Source organism: Xyrauchen texanus, chromosome 3 (genome assembly GCF_025860055.1).
Source record: "Xyrauchen texanus isolate HMW12.3.18 chromosome 3, RBS_HiC_50CHRs, whole genome shotgun sequence".
In the NCBI taxonomy this organism is placed as follows: Eukaryota; Metazoa; Chordata; class Actinopteri; order Cypriniformes; family Catostomidae; genus Xyrauchen; species Xyrauchen texanus.
This window is the reverse complement of record NC_068278.1, coordinates 19864086-19891268: the sequence shown is the minus strand read 5'-3', so window position 1 is coordinate 19891268 and position 27183 is coordinate 19864086. Positions and strand designations below refer to the sequence as shown.

The following is a 27183-nucleotide window of genomic DNA, read 5'->3' as shown; positions in this document are numbered from 1 at the left end:
CTGTTTCTGTTATATCGCTTTTGGGTCCTTACTTACCTCCATAACAGTTCCCTGTCTACCGATCACTGTGGGCGATTTAAAAGAGTTTGCTCATAAAATGTAACAACATCCATAGCAACGAGGTAAACTAATTAATATAAATAATATTACTCTTATTTTAAGATTTCCTTACTAAACTTGTGTATAGGTGTTGTGTTTTGTGTATAGGTTTTAAGCCAAATCTCCTAGCTAGGAACTCTTTGGAGAACTCCTAGTGGTAAGATAAAATTATTTGTGAATATGGGCCTTTGAATCTAAAGGCTTAGATGCTTGAAATTAGATTTGTAGACAAATATAAATTGTGCCTTCATATGAATTTCCTAACAAATCTATTATTTATTTATTTTAGAGCTGGTCTAGGCAAAGGGCAGAAAATAAAAAGCTAAAATTGATCATTAAAAATATACAGTACATTGGACTACCGGCTGGTGGGACCATGGGTGATCTGGCAGACCATTTTGGTTGACCTGGGTAGGACACATGGTCTAACCAGTTACCAGCAAGGCAGCAACAAATCAGCCACCATTCCAAACAACAGCTTGACAACCTTAGGCTGGTATGACCTATTTTTATTTTTATTTTTTTTCTCCAAGCAGGGCTTGTAAGTCTGCTAACACTTAAAGATGCACTCAGTAATTTTTTCCTCATTAAACAAGTTTTACTCTTGAAGAAATTAACCGTAACTTTGAAACACATGTATAAAATCATGACCACTCACTTGAAATGAGTACACTTGTCACATGTAAAGTAGTCAATGGAAAGGAGGAGGCGAGAACCGGCTTGAAAATACAAATAATATTTTTAATGATAAACTTAAAAGACACAAAAAAACACATGACGGACATGTCCGTAAACTATCTCTCTCTTGTCGCACCACCGTCTGTCATCGGCCTTTATCCCTCTCGGAGGCTTAATTAGCCTGATAAGGGACCGGGTGTGTATAATCACGACCCGGCCCCACCCTCCGCCCTGCCACATCACATCACATCAGTAACATTATAAAGCTGTTTTATTCTTCATGGAGAGGGTCCCTTCATGGAGGCTTCCATGTTATGGTCACATGACCAGCTGTATATTACTCGCTTACTCTCAGTAACCATCCTGTTATTAGACACTTTCACTCAGGGATTAAATGAATCATGACTGACTGTAAATAGTGAATTTCGAAATAGGCATTAGTAACTTAAAACTAATGCTTTCGAATGATGCTGCACCCATGCACCTAAGTGTCAGTGTAAATCCAAGACAACGTACATGAAGAATTACTGAGTGCCCCTTTAAGCACAGAAATCACACACAAAAAAGGAATTAAATCCTACCTTTAAAGGTATTTTACAGCTTTGTTTGAGAGTCACCAGGCTAAAATGCCAATTGGCAGTTACAGAGTTAATGTGGTTAAAGTGTTTCGTTTATAGGAAAGCTGCAGGTTTAATTGATTTTCCATAACTCATCAGTCATAACAATAGAACTGGCAAGACTCAGCAGGGACATGTCAAGCCAGATTATTCCTGTAAATTTTGTGTTGGCAGGACAGTTTGTTTGGCAAAATGCAATTAGATTGTTTTCTCACATTGTTTCACTCACCCCTGTGTAAAAATGGTCAGTTGCGACTTTTCAGAGGCTTAAATGAAAATAAATGTAAAAAAATAAAAACAAATCATTTTAAAATAAGGATAAAATAATTACTTTCATACGATTACTTACAACAGAATATTCAGTGGGACCTTCAACCAGACATCACACTGACTGGAGCACTGACCAAAAACAAAAGCATATCATCCACCCATCATTTACCATCATAAACAAAGAGTTTTTGGGAAGATTTTGGGATGTACATCTGACATCCTTTCAGTAATGTGGCCACTTTCTGGTAAAAGATGGAAGCATTCTGGAGGAGGTGCTTGGTCACACCTTATATATAGAGAGACATCTGAAAAGCATAAATCACTGGAGCACCAGTCTGGTTCTCATTCGTATGCAGGGCTGCAGTCCAGTCCAGGGGAAAAGCAGTTTTGTTCTGACGGCTATCAGAGGTCATAGAAATATTTGTGCTGGAGCACTTTAGTTGGATTTGTGATACAACAAAAATAATTCACAATGGGTGTGTGGACAAGAATTATAATCAGTTTACAGTTCATTTTACAGTTCCTTGTAACAGTGAAGGCTCAAGGAATTGGTAAGTCCTTAAATTATATTTAGCAGTTGCCTGTAATAAATAGCACATCTTTTGAATATTAACAGCATTGATTTATTAATAAACTATTGCATTGCTTATTTAAACTCAAGATTTTCTCAAAGGTGTATTACTATATTGTATGCGTATATCTTTATCTTCTTTGTTGAAATGTGGATAAAAGGATATGTACTATAATTTCTGATTAAAAGAAAAATATGCGTGTGCTCGAAAACACAATAATTACTACAAAAATGTCATAAGTTCTTTGGAAATCCCACAGACAGGGTTGGGAGGGTTACTTTTGAAATGTATTCCACTACAGATTACAGATTACATGTTGTAAAATGTATTCCATTAGATTACTCAAGGTCAGTAATGTATTCTAAATACTTTGGATTACTTCTTCAGCACTGGTAGATTTTTCACTTGTTTTGACTATAAAAACTTTAAAAATTCATTCTCTTAAAAACCTAAATATCCTATGCAGTGTTGCTTATAAAACAAGATAAATCAAATTGATCTTATTTTAAGGATTTTTGGAGATTTGTACAGGAAAGCAATCCAAAAATTATAATTAAGTATACGATTTTTGACCTGATATCAAAGGTCTTACTAGAAAAAAAATTATTATGATCCAACGTGAATTTTCTTGATAAAAAAATATGATGCCTGGTAACGTGCATATAAAATGGATAGAAATAGCATTTTAGCTTAGCATAAAGCTGACATAAGTTTTATTTCTATTTCTTCTGCTCCAAACTTACTTAAAACGTATTTCTCTGTCTGCTCGTATGAATGTAACACATCATAAGAAAGTGTTTCACTACTGTTAAAATGCACTTTGGATCGCATCATTTATATGTATAAATGTTTTCCATCTGAAAGGACTAAATATTAAATTTAACAAATGACAATAAAACACAAAGTAATCTCTTCAGTAATCAAAATACTTTTTGAATGTAACTGTATTCTAATTACTAATTATTTAAATTGTAACTGTAGTAGAATACAGTTACTTATATTTTGTATTTTAAAAACGTAATCCCAGCATGCAGTGGAATTAGCAACTGTGAAGCTGAACCCTATAAAATTGTTCACTAATCTGAGGTCAATCTGCCAATGACCTTTTTAGTTGCTTTCATGTGTCTTTCTGAAAGCAAACTTCAGAACTGCAGAATAGTTCAATGTCATGTATTACATAAATGCATCAGAAATTATCTTAAGTCAATTCCTGAAACAAATCTGTTTGATAAAAATGCAACTGAACATGTAAATATTGCAGTTTATGATCTCCTGGTGTCACCGGATTGCTTACCTGAGCTTTTGCAAGGAGGAATACAAGCAAAGAACATGGACAACGTTTTTATCCTCGCAACCCTAAAGCTGCAGAACAGAGGTCCAACACGGGTCTTCCGCATCTTTAATGCTGCAGATAACACTGACTATTTTGAGTTGAGTGTTCTGGAAAAACACAACAGAGGTTTGTTTAATCAGAGCTCAGTGGCCCATATGCAATGAGATTTTCATGTCTCAAGTAAAGAATATGCTTAACAATCAACAGATAATAAGTGAAAATATATACATTTCATGACAGAATTTTTTAAATCAATATCAAGATTTTCTTTTCAATTTTTTTTTTTTTTTTTTTATGGTTACAGATTGAGTATAAATGCTAATATAAACTTGTTGTATAAAAATGTTGTATAAAACTTTCCAAAAGTATTTCATGTCAACTACCCATGTACTCGAAATATTTCTCTTGCACTTTCTTTGATAGTCACAATGAAATATCTGAAAAGCAATGGAAAGACGGGATCAACCAATTTCCATAAAGTGTCACTGGCGGATGGTCAACAACACCACATATTGCTCCACTTCAGTGGACTGCAGCAGGGCACCCCCTCCACAGCACTATATGTGGACTGCAGACTAGTGGAGAGAGTGCAGGATGTGCCGATGGCCTTCAAAACACTGCCCCCAGGCCCAAAACGAGTGACACTAAAGACCTTGCCAACCTCAGCCCAGGTTAAAACAAGATAGCTGAACAAATATCATCATTATTCTAATGAGTGTTTCTTTTAGAGACAGTGGCCCTTAAAAGTATTGGGATACGTTTAAAGGGATAGTTCACCCATATATGAAATTCTGTCATCAATTTACTCACCCTCATGTTGTTCCAATCAATATGACTTTCTCTCTTCTGTGGAATGTTAAAGGGGTCATGAAATGCCTTTTGTATTATTTAAATATTTTCCTTGAGGTTGACTTATGATATCAGTAAAGTTGTTAGCACATAAACAGTCATATAATTGTAGAACATTTTCATTTGCAACCCTTATTCTGACCCTCTGAAACGCTCAGTTTTAGTGCTGCCTTTCCTTTAAGAATTGACAGTGCATGCCCACTTTTATGATTGGGTCTCTGTTCTTGACTGACCTACTCTCTCTTCTTGCCATCTAACTGCTCACCGCAACCGAGAGGGGCTATGAAAGTGATTAAAGGTAAAGCAGGCATTAATGTGTTGCTGTGGAGGTGGTCAAATGCAAATGTGACATCAAAATGTGGAGGAAGTAGAGAATGAGTCGTTTTGGCAGCTTAGTTTCAACAAATGCTCTTTTTGCAGTGAGGAGGAAGTTTTGAGTTCTGAAACTCACATTATGTTTTATAGTAAAATGACTCCTTATATGTAAAAAAAAAATCAAGGAATATTTGATTCCACATGTCATGACACCTTTAAAGGAGATAATAGCCAGTCTTGCATCATTTTGTTTTCTCTTTATAATGAAAATGAATAATGAATAATGAGGTTGTTATTCTTCCTCACATCTCCTTTTGTGTTCCACAGAAGACTGAAAGTCATGTGGGTTTGGAACAACTTGAGCATGGGTTAATTATGACAGCATTTTCATTTTTGGGTGAACTTCTGCTTTAAGTAATGTTTTTTAAAAGTGTAAATGTCATTGCAATGGATAACAAAACATTTGGCATCTGCAAACAAATAATGCTTGAGCTTCATTTTTTTTCAGAACTCACTTTACTTTTTTGTGCCATGTTTGCAATTACGTTTAACTAAATGTTCTAAGTGTGGTCAAATGTCCTTTAAACAGAAGCCCTCCCAGATTAACCACAGTTGTAGTTCATTGTATTAATTATGAACATGTTCCACTAACGTTTGAGAAACTGCAAACTTTTTGTCTTGAATTAAGACAATGTCTCAAAATGACAAAATCAATTTTGAGGCCTCTGTATGCATACATAGATGTCCTATATAATGAACTGATGAATAAACTTGTACCCATGTGACAGGATAAGCTGTCAGACCTCAAACTTGTGCTCGATGAGTCAATTGAAAATGTTGTGGAGCTTCAGGACTGTAGCACCCCAGAGCCGATTGCACAGAATGAACAGATAAAATACAAAGATCCCCAGGAACAGAGGGAATCATTGCAGTTACTTGGTGAGGATGATGTTTCTCTTTCTGATTTTATCCATTTGTCAATAGTCTTGTTATTGATGCGATATTTGTTGTGCTCATATGGAAAATACCCCAGAGGTAATCTTTATGCTAAATATATGCAGGAACAACCTCAAAGAGGGAAGCTGGTCCAATGATTGAGCTTATGCAGATGATCCAAGAGCTGAAAGAGAAGGTTGATCAGCAGGTAAGGTTGACTTTGAAACAGTTCCTTAAATAGTTCACAATAGTTCTCTCATTATTTACTCGCCCACTGGAGACTCAAGCTTTAAAGGGATTGGTCACCCAAATAGTAAAATTGACTCATCATTCACTCCCCTCATGACATCCCAGATGTGTATGATTTTCTTTCTTCTGCAGAACACAAACAAAGATTACTAGAAAAATATCTCAGTTCTGGTGGCTCATACAATGCAAGTCAACAGGGTCCTAAGATCTGAAGCTCAAAAAGCACATAAAAGCAGCATAAAAGTAATCCATATCAATATTAGTCTTTTCTGTCTTTTTTTTTTACTATAAACCTTCACTTTCAAACAGCCCTTCTAAGCACTCTTTTTTCCTAAGAGTTCTTATTGTTTCTTTTTCCCCCCTTTTTGTTTTTTTTGCCGATTGGCATTCTACTCGCTAATCGCCACCTACTGGTCAGGGAGAAGACTTTATATTAAAACAGGACAAGAGGATATTCCTCTAAAAATATTTTTTTGTGTTCAGCTGAAGAAAGACAGTCATGCACATCTGGAATGGCATGAGGGCGAGTAAATTATTTTACTTTCATTTTTGGGTGAAGCTATTCCTTTAAAGCTTCATAAAGGAAATAAAAGTATCATAGAAGTGGTGCATATGACCACTTAATATAATTTGTATCTTCCAAGTCTTCTGAAGTTATATGATAGCTTTGTTTGAGAAGGGATATGGATTTAAAATGACATGAGGAAGAGTAAATAATGACAGAATTTTCACTTTTGTGTTTACTATTATTTGTTTTGCTTTTATGAGAATTATAATGAACATATGTTGTCATAATAGATCCAAGAGACTGCTGACCTGAAAAAGACTGTCTTGGAGTGTGTTCCATGCGATGGTAAAATTCTTCTTAAAGAGTTACTATAACTATATTTACCATACTATAACTTAGAGTTAATATAAACTGTATGGCAATAAAGCAAAAATATTTGCAATTATCCTAAATATTGTGTCAGTGCTCTATTATGCAGTTAGTAGAAGCTTTTAATGAGGATTCTGAAATTATTAAACAAGTAAACTATTCTTTTCATATTCAAATTCAATAGGTAAGGGTGGACCAGAAAATAAAAAAGGGTCCAAGTGTGGACCAGGAGTCTGTTTTAAGACAGACATGTGTATTGAAACAGCTGATGGTGTGGAGTGTGCACCCTGTCCTGAGGGCTACACTGGAAATGGAGTCCAATGTGATGATATTGATGAGGTTAGAATTAAGATTTTGATTTATTTTTATTGTTTGCTTCTAAAAGAACGAACTCAAATTTAAACACATAAACAACTTAAACTAAGCCAAATTGTAAATGGGTGTTGATTTCAAAATACAATGATATCAACAAAATAAATAAACAATAAAGATTACAATACAATTTTAATCAATAATGTAATCACTTGGTTTACATGGTATAGGTTATATAATCGGATTACTTCTGATTTAAATCTTGTTTATTTGATGTCACATGCGTTCAGTGTTGGGTGTCATCCAGTTAATTCATTTCTGTAATCTAATTACTTTTAGTCAAAAAAGTAGTGCAGTGCATTACATTTTAAATTCTTGTAATAATATTACAGTTACTGACTAGAATACATGATTTATGGCCCCATAAGAAGTCATTGAGAAATGTGAGATGCTGAGTGTATGACTTGCATGTAACAATGAAGGAAGAAAGCAACTTTAAAGTAAAGTAATCAGTATGTAATTTGAAATGTAATTACTTTTAAATGAAGTAATTAGTAAAGTAATCTGATTAAATTTTTTGTGAAATAATTAGTAATTTGCAATTACTAATTAGTAATTTTGTGTAAATATGCAGTCCCTAAAAAAGTCACTCTAATCTGATTATGAGGATTTTAAAATGTGATATAACTAATTTCAAGTACTTGATTATTGTAATTTGATTACGTAATCCCTATCACATGTAATCTATTACCCAGCACTGAATATTGGTTAATGCACAATGTAATTTCTAATTTGATGAATTGCAGTGCCTATTCAACCCATGTTTCCCTGGTGTCCGGTGTATTAACACTGCGCCAGGGTTCAGATGTCAGAATTGTCCTCGCGGGTTCACTGGTCCAGAGATCCAGGGTGTGGGCATTGACTATGCTAAGTCAAACAAGCAAGTGTGTATTTGGGACAACTACACAATGTTTTGCATTTATAATTGATTCATTTATACAGTATATAATCTCCATTAATTAACACCAGACTGATCCATTTTCAGATCTGTAAAGATATTGATGAGTGCCAGGTCGATAATGGTGGTTGCACACCTAATTCATACTGCCATAACACTGTGGTAAGATCCCTCAATACAATACCAATCCAGCATTCTGCTGAGGTTACACTAACCCTTACCCAAAACCTTAACCCTGACCCTGACCCTGAACCTAAACCTATCCCAGTACAATACTATTTTATATATAAAATACAATGCAATGCAATACTAATTTAAATGGTCAAAGGAAAATGACACAAGGTAAAGTACATATAGTATTTCTCTTTAAAGAGTTTCTTTCTTGTAGGGTGCATTCCACTGTGGGAACTGCAAGACTGGATTCATGGGTGATCAGGGAAGTGGCTGCAGAAGTATTGGCCCAGGACCTGCTCCTTTAACTGACAGGCTGTGTGCTAACGGGCAGCCAAATCCTTGTGACATCAATGCAGAATGTGTGGTGGAAAGAGACGGGAGTATAAGCTGTGCGGTAAGACACCAATCAGTATTCACAAAGATGGTTTCACTGCAGTTCAAGAACTTTTAGCTGCTTATAAAGTATTCTATTGCATTCCAAGCACCTATAGGTGTATCCTGTCAGAAATTCCCATTCAAACTAGATTTTTGAGCAAAGTAGATTTTGAAAGAAACTTCCGGAAATAAAGCATTGCTAATTAAGTTTTTAAGTTGTCAATAACGCTATGGCAGAAATCACTCATTCACATGTCTAATTTACTGTAGGTTATAGCTGACATGTTTCATCTTGTTATTTTAGTGCACCATTGGCTGGGCAGGAAACGGCTATGTCTGTGGAAAGGACACGGATATTGATGCCTATCCAGATAGCAAACTTCAATGCAGAGATGCAATCTGCAAGAAGGTGATATCCATGTGACCTGATCTGTATATCTATACAGAGATTTTAAATTAAGATTGAAGTTTTAAGTGCATCTTACCTTTTGATTTCAGGATAACTGTGTATTTGTTCCCAACTCGGGCCAAGAAGACGCTGACAGAGATGGAAAAGGAGACGCTTGTGATGAGGATGCAGATAGTGATGGCATCGTCAATGATCAGGTACAGGGCAGACATAGTTTAATGGGGTAGTTTGCCCAAAAATAATATATCTGTAATTATTTACTCACCCTCATGTTTTTCCAAACCTGTATGACTTTCTCTTTTCTGTGGAACACAAAAGGAAATGTTATGCATAATATTCAGTCTCCGTCACCATTCATTTTCATTGTACTTTCATGAAAAATAAACATAATGAAAGTGAATGGTGACTGGGGTTAACTTTCGACATAACGTCTTCTTTTCTGTTCCATGGGCTAAAGAAATTCATGCAAGTTTGGAACAACATGAGGCTGAATAAATGATGACAGAATAAAAATTTCTGCCTGAATAATCCCCTCAAGCAAAATCAGCAAAAGTGCTGTTGTACTGAATATCAGCATGGCTGATTCAGCTGTAGACACTTTTAATGTGCCATAAACAAGAAATGAATTTCAAGTAACTTTTTCAGACACAATATGGCCAGTTATTTTTGCTCCTCCAATGAAAATAATTTGTTGCCTGTCTGGAATGCTGCAAACAAGATAAGTGGAGTGATACAAACAGTTAAAAGTTTCTAGATGTTCTAAGAAATATCAGCACTCTTAGAATGCCTCTAGTCCAACTACACATAATAGCTATGTATTCCCACAGGACAACTGCTGGTTGACACCTAACATAGACCAGAAAAACAGTGATAAAGATCTTCATGGTGACGCTTGTGATAACTGCATACGTGTGGAGAACCCAGACCAGCATGACACAGACAAGGATGGACTTGGAGATGCCTGTGATGATGACATTGATGGAGATGGTAATTTCTAAACGCGCTTCATTTGCTAAAAACAATTATACAATATTATGTTGAAAATTAATTGTTATATTTTAATTTGATTAAAGTTTTAATGAATGCATTTAAACTTCATTTTGAGGATAAAATTAAAACTAAAATAAAATAAATCAAAAACAGGTATCAGACTCGGTATCGGGGAGTACCAAAAAAATAAGTAAAGGGTACTCATACTCGTATTCCAAAAAACAATTATCGGGACATCCCTATTAATTTCTTTAATCTTATGTTGATGGACTTCTTCACACTTTCCACACATTTTTTCAATTTCCACTGACACTTTCCATGCCATCTGGCTACTAAATGACCAAGTCAGTCGCAGTCATGGTGTGTTGTTTTAAAATGTCGTCTTCACCCTTTGGGCCTGTTTTTTTTTTTTTTATCTTCATTTTCCTGCCTAGGTAATTTTAAGAGGAGAAACAGAAGCTTCTGTTTTTAAAGCTCAAATTAGAGACTTCTTTTGCAAGCTCAGGTCATGTAAAACTGACGTGACCTATAGCGGTATTAACAGCACCTAAGGCAACACACTGATCCTTTACTTTCAAATGGACACTTGTTTGTTCCAGTCTGAAAAGTGTAAAAGCGAGCCCAGGAAGGGTTTGACATTTACAGTCTGTTAATGAAGGCAAAAATCCAGACACTTGACCTGATATTTTAAGGCTTGCTCATGTCTCCTTCGAGCAACCACATTTCCATTGAGAAGGCGGGCCAAAAGCTGCTGACCAGAGGAAACTATTCCACAGATGTCTTTCCGACACACTGCCACCTTGTGACATAATCCAACAAACACCACATAAAGACATCACAATACTCAACTTCAAATCACATCAGTACATTTGCTCCATTTACTGACATTTTAAACAGTACTCCACTGTAAATCTTGCTATTTGATTTTCCTTTACCTTACTGATGGTGCTTTATTTTATACTCTGAATGCCTCCAGGTACTTTATGCTCCTTTTGATAGGTTTGAAGAACATTCTGGATAACTGCCAGAAGGTTCCCAACCCTGACCAGAAGGACAAAGATAACGATGGCGTGGGTGATGCATGTGACAGCTGCCCTGAGGTCGCAAACCCCAACCAGGTGTCAAACAACTTCCTTACCAATGCCAATTAATTCTTTGAGTATTTTTGAGTGTAAATTAAAGTGTGTAAATTGTGAGTGTGATCCAACTATTAAATTCATTCACTAATTTGTGAGGCAAATTTGAGAAATCAGATGGCAAAGTTGTTGCGGGGGTTCTCGTAGGCATACATGGACATTTTGAGTTTAGGGGGATTGATGCCGGTTGGCGGTGCATTGCGCAGGGTTAATACACATGTTTTTCTTTTTTCTGTTTGTTTGGTTCGGGATTTTATTGTTGCAGTAATTGGGATGGTGGTCTGTATAATCTTGTTTTTGACACACAATAAATTTTTTCTAATATGTAATTATTTCATAATATCAAAATGTCAAATGTTAATATGAGCAGATTGTCTCTCTCCACATGAAATGTGAATGGGTTGGGGCATCCCATAAAAAGAAGTATGGTTATTTCGCTTCTTAAGCGTTAGGAATATGATATTGTGTTTCTTCAAGAAACGCACCTTTCTCTGCAGGAAGCTGAAATATTTGGGGTGGACATGTCTTCTTTAGTGCTGACTCAAGTAAAAGCAGGGGAGTCATTGTATTGTAAAATAAATATCTACAATTCAAACGTCAAACAGATTAAAGATACATTTGGAAGTCATTATTGTTTGAGCAGAAATTCAGGGGCAAAGGTTGATTTTGGCTAATATTTACGCACCTAACGTTGATAATCAAGGCTTTTTGAAAGATCTTGAAGGGATGTTGCAAGCCTTTGGCACCCCACATGTTATAATATTGGGAGGATACTTTAATCTTTTGATGGACTCAGTGAAGCAAAAGTGTGTAAGCCCCCTAGACACATGGATGCTGTACAGGATGTGTAAAAATCTTGGTCTTACAGATATTTGGAGACTTTTGAACCCATCTGGGACATATACATTCTTTTCATCAGTCCATAAGATTTATTCTACCATAGATTTTGTTTTTATATCATTTCATCTGTTGTTGAGTGCTCAATTGGAAATATCTTAGTCTCAGATCATGCCCTTGTGAGTTTAGAGGTGTTGCCACATACGGAAATCATATAGTTGGCCCTTTAATGAATTCCATTTGCAAAATACTGATTTCCAACAAATGTTAAAGACTGAAATCAATGTTTATATGGAGGTCAAATGGTCCTCAGGATCCTCTGTGGGCATGGCACGGGAGGCACTTAAGGTGGTTCTTAACTGTCGGATCATACAATATGCCTCATTTACCAAAAAATCCAAAGCCCAAGAACTCATGGAGTTGGAAGAGAATATTAAAAGTGCCAAAGCAGAGCTGAAGTGCAGAATGTTGTCTGATGGCCTCAGAATTGACTTGATTAAAATACAGAAATAACACTATTTTGTCACGGAAAGCAGAGTTTTGGTTATTAAGGGCAAGACAGTCATACTTTGCGTTGGGGAAAAAGCAGGGAAGCTTTTAGCTAGATATATAAAGCAGAGAGAGTCTTTTTCTACATTCCCTCAGGGAAATCTGCTGGTGGTGAAATTTTTACCTCAGCCATTGATATTAATAATGCCTTTAAAGAGTTCTATCCAGGGGTGATTTTCCAGGGGTGACGGCGGGAGGCGTGGCGCATAAACCTCTGCTTTACGCAGATGATATTTTATTATTTGTCTCTGACCCTACCAGATCTATGCCTTGCCTCCACAGAATTATTAATTCCTTTCCCAAGTTCTCAGGGTTAAGTTCTCAATTGGTCTAAATCCGAAGCTTTGGCTCTGACAGCGCACTGTCCATTAACGGCTCTCTAGCTGGGCGCCTTCCAGTGGCCCAAACAGAGCATTAAGTATTTGGATATTTTAATCCCAGCAAATTTGTCTAATTTAGTTAATAAAAAGGTTTTTGAGCGATGTGAGCAGATGGGCTTCATTACATTTATCGATAATTGGGAAGGTTGTATTCCAAAATTGAACTACCTGCTACAATATCTCCCTGTAGATGTCTCCCTCTCTTTTTTTAAGCAATTTGATAGCATTGTGACGTCCTCCCTTTGGAATTATAAGCGTCACAGATTGCATTTCAATAAGTTATAGAGGCTGGTTACAAAGTTGGGCTAGGCCTTCCTAAGAGTTTGTTTTATTATTATGCGTTCAGTCTCAGAAATTTGGCTCATTGGTCTCTTCCACCTGAGAGAGCCAATCCCTGGTTTGGTATTGAACAGGAAATTCTTGCTCCTATTTCACTTTTGCAATGCCTCTCTATAAAACTAATCGGAGAAGTTAAGTCACACATTGTTATTTCGTATGTACACTCAGTATGGACAAATGTGTCCAGAATGTTTAAATCAGACATTTATTTAAATGTTGCCTCAAGCATATGGCAGAACCCAATATTGTGTATCGATAAGTCCCCTTCTGCTGGTCGGAATTGATTGAGAGGGGGGTTACTACACTCTGTGACCTATATGAGAGTGGAGTGTTGAGATCGTTTGATCGTTTGATTGTACTGTTATTGGGAGTAGCACACACACCCCTAAAGCAGGTCTGGAAGTGGTGATTACTGCTTTTGGAAAAGTTCATGAGGCATCAGTGTATTACTCCCTGTTAATTCAGAGTCTGGGGAGGAAGCTTTAACTTCTCAAAAAAGAGTATGGGAGAAAGACTTCAACTTGTTATTGGAGGAGGGGGTGTGGGCAATGATTCTTAAAAATTTTAAGTCTGTGTCTTATGCAATTAAAAATTTTGCACAGATTTTATTGGACCCCCTCTAGATTGTATAGGCTTGGTCTTAAAGACACACCAACCTGCTGGCGATGCCAATTGGAGGATGTGACATGGCCCATGTTTTTTGGTGGTGTGTTGAGATCCAAAAATTCTGGTTGAAGGTTCAGGATTTTTTGTCTGATGTGGTAGGCACTCGGGTTTCGTTTTGCCCCAGACTTTGTGTTCTGGGCGATGGGGTGATCATTGATGTGGGGGATAGTCATATAGAGAATTGGCTTTTGACCTGTGTGACCAGGTTATTTTGAGGGGTTGGAGGTCAGCTGGTGCGCCTATATATCCGGAGTGGTGCACGGAGATGGGGAGGGTGCTGGCTAAAGAGGAGGTGTCATCGGGAAGACGGGTTGGATTTGTTTATCTGAAAATGGGGCAGGTACCTGGAGTTTTTGGAGGGCTCTCTGGTGGGGCATGGAGAGAGTAGTGTAATATAGTTAGTATGATTAATATGTGTATGTATGTATGTGTGTGTATATTTGTTTTTCTAAATAAATAATATATATATATATATATATATATATATATATATATATATATATATATATATATATATGTGTGTGTGTGTGTGTGTGTGTGTGTGTGTGTTTAGTCTGTTAGTTTAAACCTGTCTTATTTTCTCTCTCAATCAGTCTGATGTCGATGATGATCTTGTGGGAGACACTTGTGACACAAACACTGACAGGTACACAATTGAGTTTGCTTTGCTTTTTTCCTTGATGGTCAGTCAGTATTAAAATAGTTATTGGGATTAAACCCTTTTGTTCCAGTGATGGAGACGGTCACCAGAACTCCAAAGACAACTGCCCCAACATCATTAACAGCTCTCAATTAGACACTGATAAGGACGGGCTTGGGGACGAGTGTGATGATGATGATGATAACGATGGCATCTTGGATGATAACGATAACTGTAGACTGGTGTCTAACATAGACCAGAAGGATGAAAACAGTATGCACCACATATGCTTTAGTTTAATCAGCGGCTACAATGCTTAGTAGAATGACATAACACAAGCTATTCAGTCAATTGTGGTTAATCAGTTCCACTTCTGTCACTCACTCGATGTTGTGTCGATGAAGTGACACTAGGGGTCGCTCTTGGGAGCCTCAAACACCTCTGATCTTTGAGAAAAGGCCAATAGGAGTTGGTATGTGGAATTTGCATGCCACTCCCCCGGACATATGGGTACAACAGGAATGCAACCACTGATTCCTTCGGAGCCGAGCGGGTGTGTTCAGCAAGCTGAAATACTCTGAATTCACCTCTGAATCCACTGAAGCTGTTGGATTTACGGCGCATTTCAGCGGCTTCTCCCCCTCTTGCTTCAGCAGCTAAAAGAGTATATATTCTTCTTCTAAAATAATATATTTCCTTCTAAAAGTGTGGCACCTACGAAAGCATCTTTTTCAAGATGACTTTCGTTTGTGTATTATTCCTGGTTGCAGTCTCTATTTCTCCGCTTCTGACGGCCATAATCACTGTCTCATGTGTCTGGGTGCTACCCACGTGGAGACATCATTCGTGGATGGTTCATGTCCTTATTGTGAGAACATGACCATGGCAACGTTGTAGTCACTGCTTTCTTTGGTCAGAGGGAAAGCCACCCCAGTGGCTCCCCGCCTCAGTCCTTCTACCTACGGGTATGAGGCAGATTCGGTTAGTACTGAGGGAGATTTAAGGACCTCAATGGGAGCTTCTCTGACTGGACCTACCATTCCCCAGCACGCTCGTATGCCCCGGTCGAGTTCTGGGATGAGACCGTGGGCCAATCTTAGGGCTGGTTCGCGATTTAGTTAAGGGCTCGTGAAGAGGATGAGTTGTCAATAGCAGCATCGGAGAGCGGGCTCATCCTGTCTGACACGGAGGACATGGACACCTTGGGTGCAGGAGCCCAGTCACAGGCTGATGCGGTGCTGGCAACCATGCTTGCCCAGGCAGCTGCGAGCGTCGGGCGGGAATTGAATTCTCCACTCCCCCCCGAACTTGATGATTGATTCTTGGGGCCAGAGTGCCGCTAACGGCCATGCTCTGCCCCAATCCTTTCTTCCCGGAGGTGTATGAGGTGCTCACGAGACCGTGGTGGGCACCTTTTACTGCCCTCTCACGGTTCACGGTCTCCTGCACTCTCACTACCCTCGACCGTGGGGCAGCCAGGGGGTACTCTCCGATTCCCCAGGTGGATCAGTCAGTCACGGTGCACTTCTGCAGCCCAGGAAGTCGGGAACCTGCAATATGGGAGCTGGTAAGCAGACCACTTCTTACCGGCCGGGCCGGGGGTGGGCACAAGGAGCCAGGTAAGTGCTCTGATGTCCCTGGACTCGGCACAGCCACAACTGGCACCTCAGTCTCTGCCCCGTTTCAAGGCCCCACTCGCCAGTACGTCTGATGCGTTTGTTCCTTTGGTCCCCCTCGCTCAGAGCTTGGGGGCATGGCTCGCGCTCCCCTACCCGTCGAAGTGGCTGATCAGGACTGTGCGATTCGGCTACTCGATTCAGTTCGCCAGGCCCCCGCCCAGGTTCAACACAGCGACTAATGTTGCAACTCGCCCGCACAAGTCATTGCGAGCCACTCACATCCCGGTCAACCTCAACAGCACAGCCAAGTGCTGTCGTGGCAGGTCACACTCAGGAGAGAGTGGAGACTCCACCCCCAGGTTGCTGATTTGGAGTCGATTCGGTCAAGCACAGGTGGACTTGTTAGCTTCCCGGAAATCCTCCCATTGCCCGCTCTGGTATGCCTTAACCGAGGCTCCCCTCAGCACAGACACGCTGGCACATAGCTGGCCCCCGGGGCTATGCAAGTATGCGTCCACCTTGAAGGTGTATGTTGCCACTTTATCGGCACATCACTATGGAGTAGATGGTAAGTATTTAGGGAAGCATGACTTTATCTTCAGGTTTCTGAGAGGCGCAAGGTGGTTAAACCCCCCAGATCGCGTCTCATCCCCTCGTGGGACCTCTCTGTGGTCCTTCTCAGCCTATGGGGAGCTCCATTTGAGCCCTAGAGTCAGCTGAGCTTAAGGCACTATCTTTGAAGACTGCCCTCCTGACGGCGCTCACTTCCATCAAGAGGGAAGGGGGGCTACAGGTGTTCTCTGTCAGCGAAACGTGTCTGGAGTTTGGTTCGGGTTACTCTCACATAATCCTGAGACTCTGACCTGGCTATGTGCCCAAGGTTCCCACGACCCCATTTAGGGATCAGGTGTTGAACCTGCAAGCGCTGCCCTAGGAGGAGGCAGACCCAGCCTTGCCAATGCTGTGTCCTGTGCATGCTTTGCACATCTATTTAGATTGCACACAGATCTTTAGAAGCTAAGGAGCAGCTCTTTGTCTGCTTTGGTGAACAGTGGAAAGGGAGTGCTGTCTCCAAAAAGAGGATCGCCCACTGGGTCATTGACGCCATCCCTTTTGCACATCACGCCCAGGACATGCCGCTATATTGTACTAGGAGTGTGGATGCCTCCTTGACTGACCAATGGCACCACTTTAGCAGACATCTGTAGAGCAGCAGACTGGGCAACACCCAAAACTTTGGCGATATTTTATAATCTCCGGGTTGAGTCGGTCTCCTCCCATGGGTTGTCAGCTACGAGCATGTAAGTTACAGAACAGCAGGCTGGGTGTACCGCTTGCGCATAGTGCCTTTCCCCTCCCCTGAGGTGAAGATGTGCACTTTTTACTCAGTCCTGTTCAGAAAGTTGTGGACCCTGGATGTCCTTCCTCCTTAGCCCTGTGGCAGGCGAGTTTTCAGAGAACGTAGTACGTGTGTTAACTAGGCCCTGTACTGGAGTAGATGCTCCACATGCACTGGTTACCCGCAGGTAACCCTGTGTGATGTATTTTCCACAAAATGGTTTCCCCGTTGGTAAACCGTATCTTCCTTGGGCAGAGGTCCTTGAATGAGTGATTGCATTCCATCTCCTTTTATACCCGTATGTCCAGGGGACTGGCATGCAAATTCCACTTGCCAATTCTCCCAAGAGCGACCACTAGTGTCACTTCATTGACACAATGTCTCGTTCCCTCCATCAGGGAACGGAGGTAACAACAGTAACCGAGACATTTCTGCTCTATATTTTAAATAGCTACTATATTGTTAAACCCTGTAGTATACAGTGGTACCCAAAAAATATATGAATTGCAGTGCATTAGATAACAAAGCATCAAAGCAAGTGGCATCTGCAAACAAAAGGTGCTTAACTCAGGACTAACATCACATTTAGTAATTTGTACAATTAATTTGAACCAACTAAACATGGATGTATTGTGAAATCAGTTATCATTCATTTTTGCCAGGTGTCTTAGCAGAGTGTAGTTCATTACATTAGAGTGACAGTTCACCCAAAAATTAAAATTCTCTCATAATTTTCTCACCATCATGCCATTCCAGATGTGTATGACTTTCTTTCTTCTGCAGAACACAAAGATTTTTCAAAACTATTTAGGAGAATATTTCAGCTCTGTAGGTCTAAACAATGCAAACGTTTAAATTCCAAAAAGCACAAAAAGGCATCATAAAAGTAATCCAAAAGACTACTGTGGTTTAATAAATTTCTTCTGAAACAATCCAATTGATTTTGGGTGAAATCAGACCAAAACTCCTTTTTCACTATTTCACTTCTGTATTCTCCTTTGCTATATTGATTTCAAGATTGCTTGCAACACTACCTAGTGCCATCTAGTGCTTTGCGCATGTGTCAAGCACTAGGAAATCACTGGAGTCTTATAGATTCATTTTATGATGCCTTAATGTTCTTTTTGGAGCTTCAAAGTTTTAGACCCGCATTGTTGGCCTACAGAGCTGAAATATTCTTCTAAAAATCTCTGTTGGTGTCCTGCCAGAGCAGAAGAAAGAAAGTCATACTCATATGGGTTAGCATGAGGGTGAGTAAATAAAAGAATCCATTTCAAAAGTGCTCCATCAAAAGGCAAATCAGATGATTAATCTGGAAAAATTATTGTTCTCTTCCTCTTTGACAGATGATGGGGTGGGTGACGACTGCACTGGAGACTTTGACAAAGATCACGTGATCGACAGGATTGACACATGTCCTGAGAATGCAGAGATCACTCTGACAGACTTCAGGGCCTATCAGACTGTGGTTCTGGATCCAGAGGGTGATGCTCAGATTGACCCCAACTGGGTTGTTCTTAATCAGGGTATGGAGATCGTCCAAACCATGAACAGTGACCCAGGACTTGCTGTTGGTAAGACTGCACGTTTGACCCAACCCTAAAACTATTAAAAACAAGAAAAAACAAAAAGAAAATCTCAATTATAGCTGATAACAGTGTCAGAAATGAACTTTTCCATGAGGGGGAAATAATTTCACCTTGGCTTTGATTTTCAGGGGTGATATTTTTCTAAACATAGAAAAAAAATGCTGTGCTATCCTTTTATTTAGATACTAGTTTAATAAATTCCTTAACTTAAATTCTCAATCTAAATATTTTATTAAGAATATACAGTTCCCGTCTGTCACTCACTTCGACGTTGTGTCGAAGAAGCGACACTAGGGGTCTCTCTTGAGTGCCGAATATGCCTCTGATCTATGAAAAAAGGTTAATGAGAGGTAGGCAGACAGTATTTGCATACCCTGCCCCCGGACATACGGCTATAAAAGCGGGGAAATACGTCGAGATCATTCAGAAATTTTCCTCTGACGCTTTGCCTGCTGTTGGATCTACGGCGCACTTCAGTGGCTTTTCTCCTTCTCTGCACGGCACTGCAGTTTGCCCCTTGGTGCTTCAACAGCGCAAAAAACTTTTTTTTAGAGTTTATTTAAAAGAGTGATTTTCTCTGTAAAAGAGTATTTTCCTCTAAAAGAGCTTTACACAGCGGCGGTGAACGTCCTTTTCAGGACGCGTCTTTTTAAAGATGCCTTTCCGCCCCTGTGTAGCTCCTGGATGCGGTAGAGTGCTCTCCGCTTCAAAGCGAGCCTTGTATCGTGTGTCTGGGCTACAATCACACCGAGGCAGCATTTGTGGATGTTCATGTTCTCACTGCGATAGCATGACCATGGCAACGTTGCAGTCGCGGCTCACTTTCAACAGAAAACGCCCCCTCGGACCACCCGACTGGCCCTGGGGTCTCCGCGGTGCTCACAACTGCGCCTCCCGGTCCCATTTTTCCCAGAAGTGCATTATGAGCTGACGTCTTCATGGAGGGCACCCCTCGACGACGGAGTGGTCCACGGGTACATGGCGATACCCCAGGTTGCGCTCCACCTGTTCCCCGAGAACTCTACCACCTGGCGGGGTCGCCCTGTGCTCCCCTCCATCTTCACTGACTGCCAAAGCCTACAGCACCACCGGTCATGACACTTCTGCCCTGCATGCCATGGCCCTCCTGCAAGTCCACCAGGCCAAGGCACTTAAAGATCTGCACGGTGGTAGCCCTGATCCCGACGTGCTGCAGGAACTGTGCTCAGTGACCGACCTCGCCCTCAGAGCCAAGAAGGTCACAGCGCAGTCACTTGGGCAGGCAATGGCCACACTCATGGTCCAAATGCCATTGTCACGGCCACTCTGCCGCCACACCTCAACAGTCCCGGCACGCTGGATGAGGACCCTCCGCCCTCAGCCCCACGACTGTTCCCCGGCCGGCCGGTTCTGTCGAGTTCAGAGGACACCTCTACCAGACCTCCTCCTCAGTCAATAACCCGCCCCCTGCTGGGAGTGCAGAGCAAGGTAAGTGCTTTGAGTCCTTTCTCAGCACCAGAGCCTCGCGACTCCGTACTACCTGCTCTTCCCCCACTGCGAAGCCCTGCCGGGTACGTAAAAAATAATCGTCCCCTTGGTGCCCCTAGCATAGAGCTTGGATGCGTGGCTTTCACTTCCCAACCCATCACGCTGGCTGGCCCGGACCATCCGACTTGGTTACGCAATTCAGTTTGCCAGGCCTACGCTCCCTTTCACTGGCATCCAGTGCAGTACACGGCGAGCATGCCAAATCCCTGCACACGGATTTCTATAGCCCTTACTTCATCGTACCCAAGAAAGGCGGCGGCTTACTACCGATCTTGGACTTGCAAGTTTTCAACCGGACTTTGCACAAACTCCCGTTCAAAATATTCATGCAAAAACACATCTTAACTTGCCTCTGGCATCTAGATTGGGTCGCAGCGGTAGACCTGAAGGACGCGTACTTCCACGTCTCAATTCTGCCTCGACACCGACCCTTCCTAAGGTTCGCGTTCGATGGCCAGGAGTATCAGAACAAAGTCTTCACGAAAGTCGCAAAGGCAGCCCTTGCCCGAAAGCCGGAAAAGGGAGCATCCGCATACTCAATTACCTCGAAGACTGGCTCATTCTGGCCCACTCCCGAGAGTTACTATGCGCTCACAGAGACCAGGTACTCAGGCAGCTCAGCCGTTTGGGGCTTCAGGTCAACTGGGAAAAGAGCAAGCTCGGGGTCCATTTCAGGAATGCCTCGCACAGCGGTCCATTTAAAACTTTTCCAGAGGCTCCTGGGGCATATGGACCGCTTCAGCACTGACATCAGACTCGAGTCCCGAGACGAGCATAGCGCCGCAGCAAGCACCGTGTGATGGTCATCCCCGCCTGTCGCCAAACATTCAAACCCTGGACAGACCTCTGCTTTCTGCGGGCAGGTGTGCCCTTGCAGCAGGTGTTCCGACATGTCCTGGTCACGACCGACGCCTCCAGATTGGGTTGGGGTGCCGCATGCAACGGACACGCAGCCGCGGGCCGTTGGAAAGGGGCCCCGCTGCACTGGCACATCAATTGCCTAGAGTTGCTCACTGTTTTCTTTGCCCTGCAGAAGTTTCTCCCGTTAGTTCGAGAAAAACATGTCCTAGTCAAGTCAGACAGCACCACCTCGGTAGCGTACATAAATCGACTCAAGTCGCTGCGTGCCACTCACATCCTCGGCAACCTCAATGTGGTAGCGGACGTGCTGTCAGGCCAATGCTTGCCCGGTGGAGAGTGGAGAATTTACCCCCAGTCGGTCCAGCTGATTTGGGAACGATTCGGCAAGGCCCAGGTAGACCTGTTTGCCTCCCAAGAGACCTCCCACTGCCCGCTCTGATATGCCCAAACAGAGGCTCCCCTCGGGGCAGACGCACTGGCACACAGCTGGCCCTCGGGGCTGCGCAAGTACGCATTTCCCCCAGTGAGCCTTCTTGCACAGGTGCTGCGCAAGGTCAGGGAGGACAAGGAGCAAGTCACCCTAGTGGCTCCCTACTGGCCCACCCGGGCCTGGTTCTCGGACCTCGTACTCCTCGCGACAGCCCCTACTTGGCGAATTCCCCTGAGGAAAGACCTTCTTTATCAGGGTCGGGGCACACTCTGGCATCCGCACCCAGACCTCTGGAACCTCCACATCTGACCCCTGGTCAGGACACGGAAGATCTAACTGGTCTACCACCTATCGTAGACACAATCAACCAAGCCAGAGCCCCCTCTACCAGGCAACTTTACGCCCTGACGTGGAACTTTTGTATTGGTGCTCTTCCCGGGCTGAAGACCCACAGAGGTGCGCAGTTAGGTCAATGCTCTTATTCCTGCAGGAGAGGCTGGAGAGGAGGCTGTCCCCATCCACCTTGAAGGTGTATGCTGCTGCTATCGCGGCCCACCACGACGCAGTAAACGGTAAGTCTTTGGGTAAGCATGACTTAATCATCAGGTTCCTAAGAGGCGCCCGGAGGTTAAATCCTTCCCGGCCAAGCCTGTTCCCCTCCTGGGATCTCTCAGTGGTCCTCTCGGGCCTTCAGAGACCCCCCTTCGAGCCGCTATAATCAGTTGGACTCAGGGCCCTCTCTCTAAAGAATGCCCTGCTGATCGCGCTCGCCTCCATCAAGAGGGTCGGGGACCTGCAAGCGTTCTCTGTCAGCGACACTTGCCTGGATTTCGGTCTGGCAGACACACATGTGATGTATGCAGTATGCAAATACTGTCTGCCTACTTCTCATTGGCCTTTTTTCATAGATCAGAGGCATATTCGGCGCTCAAGAGAGACCCCTAGTGTCGCTTCTTCGACACACCGTCTCGTTCCCTCCATCAGGTTACATGTGTAACCTAGACGTATATCCTCCTACCCATAAAATTGTAATAACATCAAATAATATTTTATGATGTGTATAACTAGGCTTAGATTGAATATTAAGAATTAAATCAGATGTTATACAAAAAAAAAAAAAAAAAAAACATAATTACTGGGGCATTTTTTTTCATTCCAATGGTCCATAACCAGCTTCACCAAAAAGACTATCCAGGTCAACCAGCTTCATCAGCTAAGTTTTGTCAGTGAACAGCATGACTGTACTAGCTGGACAATCATCAAGCTAACACAAACCAAACTGGACCAGCATGGAAATTCTTACTGGTCCAATTTTTTGTGACTTGAAGGAATATTCAGGGTTCAATACAAGTTAAGCCCAATCAACAGCATTTGTGGTGTAAATTTCTACTCAAATAAATTTCGACTCGTTGTGGGTAACAGCGAGGCACTTACAATGTAAGTGAATGGGGTCAATCTGTAAATGTTGAAATACTCACTGTTTCAAAAGTATAGCCACAATACATAAACTATATGCATGTTACCATGACTTTAGTGGGTTAAAATCCACATTTAACTAACCTTAACTAACCCTAACTAACTTTTTCTAGTTGCCATGACCATGTAACTCCATAAACCCTGTTATACCGGCAATTTAGTTGTCGGCTACAAAAATACCAATTTAAACTTTACGGCTCGTATGAAGCATCATTTTAACTGAACAATTAATGTAAGTTAATTTCATTAAATTATAAGCTTCACATTTCTGTATAACATTATGTTTACCTAAATCTTGATTGGAAGCTTTATTACCATTAATATTTGAACCAAATTATTACACATTCTTTTTGCTCCATACAGGATACACAGCATTCAGTGGTGTGGACTTTGAGGGCACCTTCCATGTGAATACATTGACTGATGATGATTACGCAGGCTTCATCTTCGGTTACCAGGATTCCTCCAGCTTCTATGTGGTGATGTGGAAGCAGACAGAGCAGACATACTGGCAGGCGGTACCCTTTAGAGCCGTGGCTGAGCCTGGCATTCAGCTTAAGGTCTCAGCACACTTCATCTTTATTAGTTGTTCAGTGTGTGCTTTTATCATTAAAGCTGCTCCGCTGAGACCTCTGCAATCATGGAAAAGTAGCTTTGACTAAACTATGAAGCATACAAAAATACCTACATTTTTATCATTCAATTAAACTAAATACACACTTTAACCCTTGTGCGTCAATAAAAAAAGTTACTCACAGTGTCCTTGTCCACGTTAAAAAACTGCCATAATAATATTATAGATTAATATTATTTTCCACTTTCACTGCATTAATTTATTATTCAGAATTTTAACCCTTTAAACACCAGTTTGTTTATATAATTCCACTGTTGTTTTTAATGGGGAAAAAAACACAAAACAATTATAATTTTTTGTGCAGTGTCAGATATAAAAATAAACCCTCATATTCAGTAATTTAGAGGACAAAAATGTCTGCATCAAAAAACTGTCATAATAATATTATATATTAATATTATTTTCCACTTTCACTGACTTTTTAACCAACATCAGTCCTTATCATAACTACCAAATATACATTTATTTTCAGGATTTTAACCCTTTTAAAACTTTTTTTACACACAGACACACACACACACAAACACACACATTTCTCAACACACACATACAAAACACACTCTGACATCTATACCAACACACCCACACAATTTTAGCTGCATAAATTATTCAATTGGCCTGTGGTGCTTTATAATACAGCAAACAGAAAAAAGGAAATAAGTATGTTTTTCCTCCATAAACTAAACATGAGAAAAAATGGCGCCATCTGGTGGAAAATATTAAACATTTAAATTTTGAAGCCAGGGCTCCGGAATGAAAGCATATAATCATTGAATTTTGCACTGGGATCAAATATTAAATGTTTAATGGGTTTCAATGGGGACATTTTTGTCCTTAAGGTCCTGAGAGTGACTATTTTGTGTACACAGTGTGTTATAGATGTATTTTAGGAACAGAGTTTGAAATATCACAATTCCCCCCAAAATACACACCTATGGCAAAATGTATGCTGTTGGCATTAACACAGGCAAAATTATGGAAAAAACTAAAATGTAAAAGAAAAAAATTCCTGAAGTTCACAAAAGGGTTAAATAAAAGGTTAATCCACACAAAAATGAAAATTATGTCATTATGTACTCATCCTCAAGTCATTCCAAAGTGGTATGACTTTCCTTCTTCTGTGGGACATAAAAGGAGAAATTCTGAAGAATGGTGATGCTACTCTTTCCAATACACTGAAAGTTGTTGGGGACTGAGTCTGTCAGTAACTAACATTCTGCCTAACATCTCCTATTGTATTCCACTGAAGAAAGTCATACGGGTTTGGAACGACATGACAATAAGTAAATTATGACAGAATTTTCATATTCGGGCGAACTATTCCTTTAATATATTATGACTGTTTTTGGCTGTGTATTTCTAGGCTGTTAAATCTAAAACAGGTCCAGGGGAGTTCCTGAGGAATTCTCTGTGGCACACTGGAGACACAAATGACCAGGTGCGTTTGCTGTGGAAAGACCCCCGTAATGTGGGCTGGAAGGACAAGGTGTCCTACCGCTGGAATCTGAAGCACAGGCCTCAGGAGGGATACATCAGGTTATGTATCTAAAGCACCTATCACAAAGGGATAACAACTGGAGACTTAAACTGAACTGGATTTGCATGTAAGTAAAGGGAGTAATTTTTTTGTTTGTTTTTGCCACAGAGTAAAGTTCTACGAAGGTTCTGTATTGGTGGCGGACTCTGGGGTTGTTATTGACACTAGTATGAGAGGCGGCCGTCTCGGGGTGTTCTGCTTCTCTCAGGAAAACATAATCTGGTCCAACCTGAGATATCGCTGCAACGGTGAGTACAGTTTAAAGGAATAGTTCACCAAAAATAACAATTCTGTCATCATTTACTTACTCTTGTTCAAAACCCATATGACTTGCTTTATTTCTTGGAACACAAAAAAGTTACTTATAACACAACATCCAAGCTGCTCTTTTCCATACAATTAAAGTAAATGGTGACCATGGCAGATTTTCAGTGAATAACAATACAGTTTTAGTCTGTTCCTCATACAAAGCTATCATATTGCTTCAAAAGAAATGACTTATAGTGCATGAATCATTCGTACTTACATTTATGATGCTTTTTGTAATTTTTGGAGCTCCTAGCCCCTATCCACTTTCACTGTATGGAAAAGAATAACTCAGACATTCTGCTAAACCTTTCTTTGGTGTTCCACAGAAGAATAAATGTCTTACAGGTTTTAGTTTTTGGGTAACCTGTCCCTTTAAAAATAAGAGGAGCAATATATAGCAATGTAAGAAAATATATATTTCATTGCATATATTAATTCATGTACATCTTTTAACATTTACAGATACAATCCCTGAAGACTTTAATGAGCATAGAGCCCAGCTGTAAAGAAACCAAGAGGAAACAGCAGCAAATGTGTACAAACACATTTAAAAGTTTTCATTCCAACCACAAATTGCTGAGCAGCTCTGATGTTTTGGGTACCCTTATCTCCCTTAAAACCTAAAACATTTACTAACATTTGTATTCTAGATCAAATGTAGTTTTATAGTTGCTGTATTTACTCCTGCCGCACTCCTGCAGTAAGGAAAATAGGGTCTATATAGATCAGTGGGTATCACTCATTTGCAGCGTAAATATGTTTTATTAGATAAGTGATGGTAGGCGGGAGAGAGTGAGTTTCAGTAGTGCTGTTTCCTTTAAATTCACTTCTACAAATTAAACTTTACATACACATAAACATCCAATAAAATTCAGGAGGAAAATAATCATACTGTACACCATTTTATTAATTTGCCATTTATTTTATTTAAAGAACCGGCAAAAACAATGCATGTTTGATCCTGTAACAGTTAGCTCATATGACCCTGCATGGAACATGTTGAAATGATGGGGCAATTAAAATAAACAAAGATCAAGGCATATAAATGAGGAAAGTACTTCTTTGTAAACTTGTTATTTTTGGGAGGATAAGATGACCATGCGAAATTAGTGAGAACAACACATAGCGCAAGGTTTCCATTTTTGCAATAATATGAGCACCATGGTCATCTTTAGAATGGACTATCTACTATGAAGCTCATATTGCAATAACTGTAACTCTCATTTTCAGCATATTTGTAAATAAAGCAAAGCATGTTTAATCCAGACAAACACTTTTAAACCCGCACAATACTTTAAACCT

At 40.6% G+C, this 27183-nt stretch overlaps 1 protein-coding gene across 1 annotated transcript; it reads left to right on the top strand.

Annotated features, from left to right (window-relative positions):
- Nucleotides 1-1975: 1975 nt before the first annotated feature.
- Nucleotides 1976-27138, top strand: LOC127622841 (thrombospondin-4-B-like). Its single transcript, XM_052096950.1, has 21 exons — nt 1976-2215; nt 3498-3695; nt 3993-4240; nt 5522-5672; nt 5795-5877; nt 6717-6771; nt 6980-7134; nt 7914-8051; nt 8153-8227; nt 8454-8633; nt 8919-9023; nt 9113-9220; nt 9851-10010; nt 11013-11131; nt 14514-14566; nt 14652-14833; nt 18865-19092; nt 23765-23961; nt 25399-25571; nt 25681-25820; nt 26344-27138. Exons 1-21 carry the CDS (start codon nt 2137-2139, stop codon nt 26385-26387), a joined length of 2871 nt encoding a protein of 956 aa, XP_051952910.1. The 5' UTR covers nt 1976-2136; the 3' UTR covers nt 26388-27138.
- The last annotated feature ends 45 nt before the right edge of the window (nt 27139-27183 follow it).

What these genes read in the sequence shown, in the direction of transcription:
- LOC127622841 (XM_052096950.1), top strand. Translation starts at nt 2,137, where the DNA reads ATGGGTGTGTGGACAAGAATTATAATCAGTTTACAGTTCATTTTACAG. An exon ending in GGAGTGTGTTCCATGCGATG is followed by an intron (nt 6,772 to 6,979) that starts GTAAAATTCTTC and finishes CAAATTCAATAG; the next exon opens with GTAAGGGTGGACCAGAAAAT. An exon ending in AGCCTGGCATTCAGCTTAAG is followed by an intron (nt 23,962 to 25,398) that starts GTCTCAGCACAC and finishes GTGTATTTCTAG; the next exon opens with GCTGTTAAATCTAAAACAGG.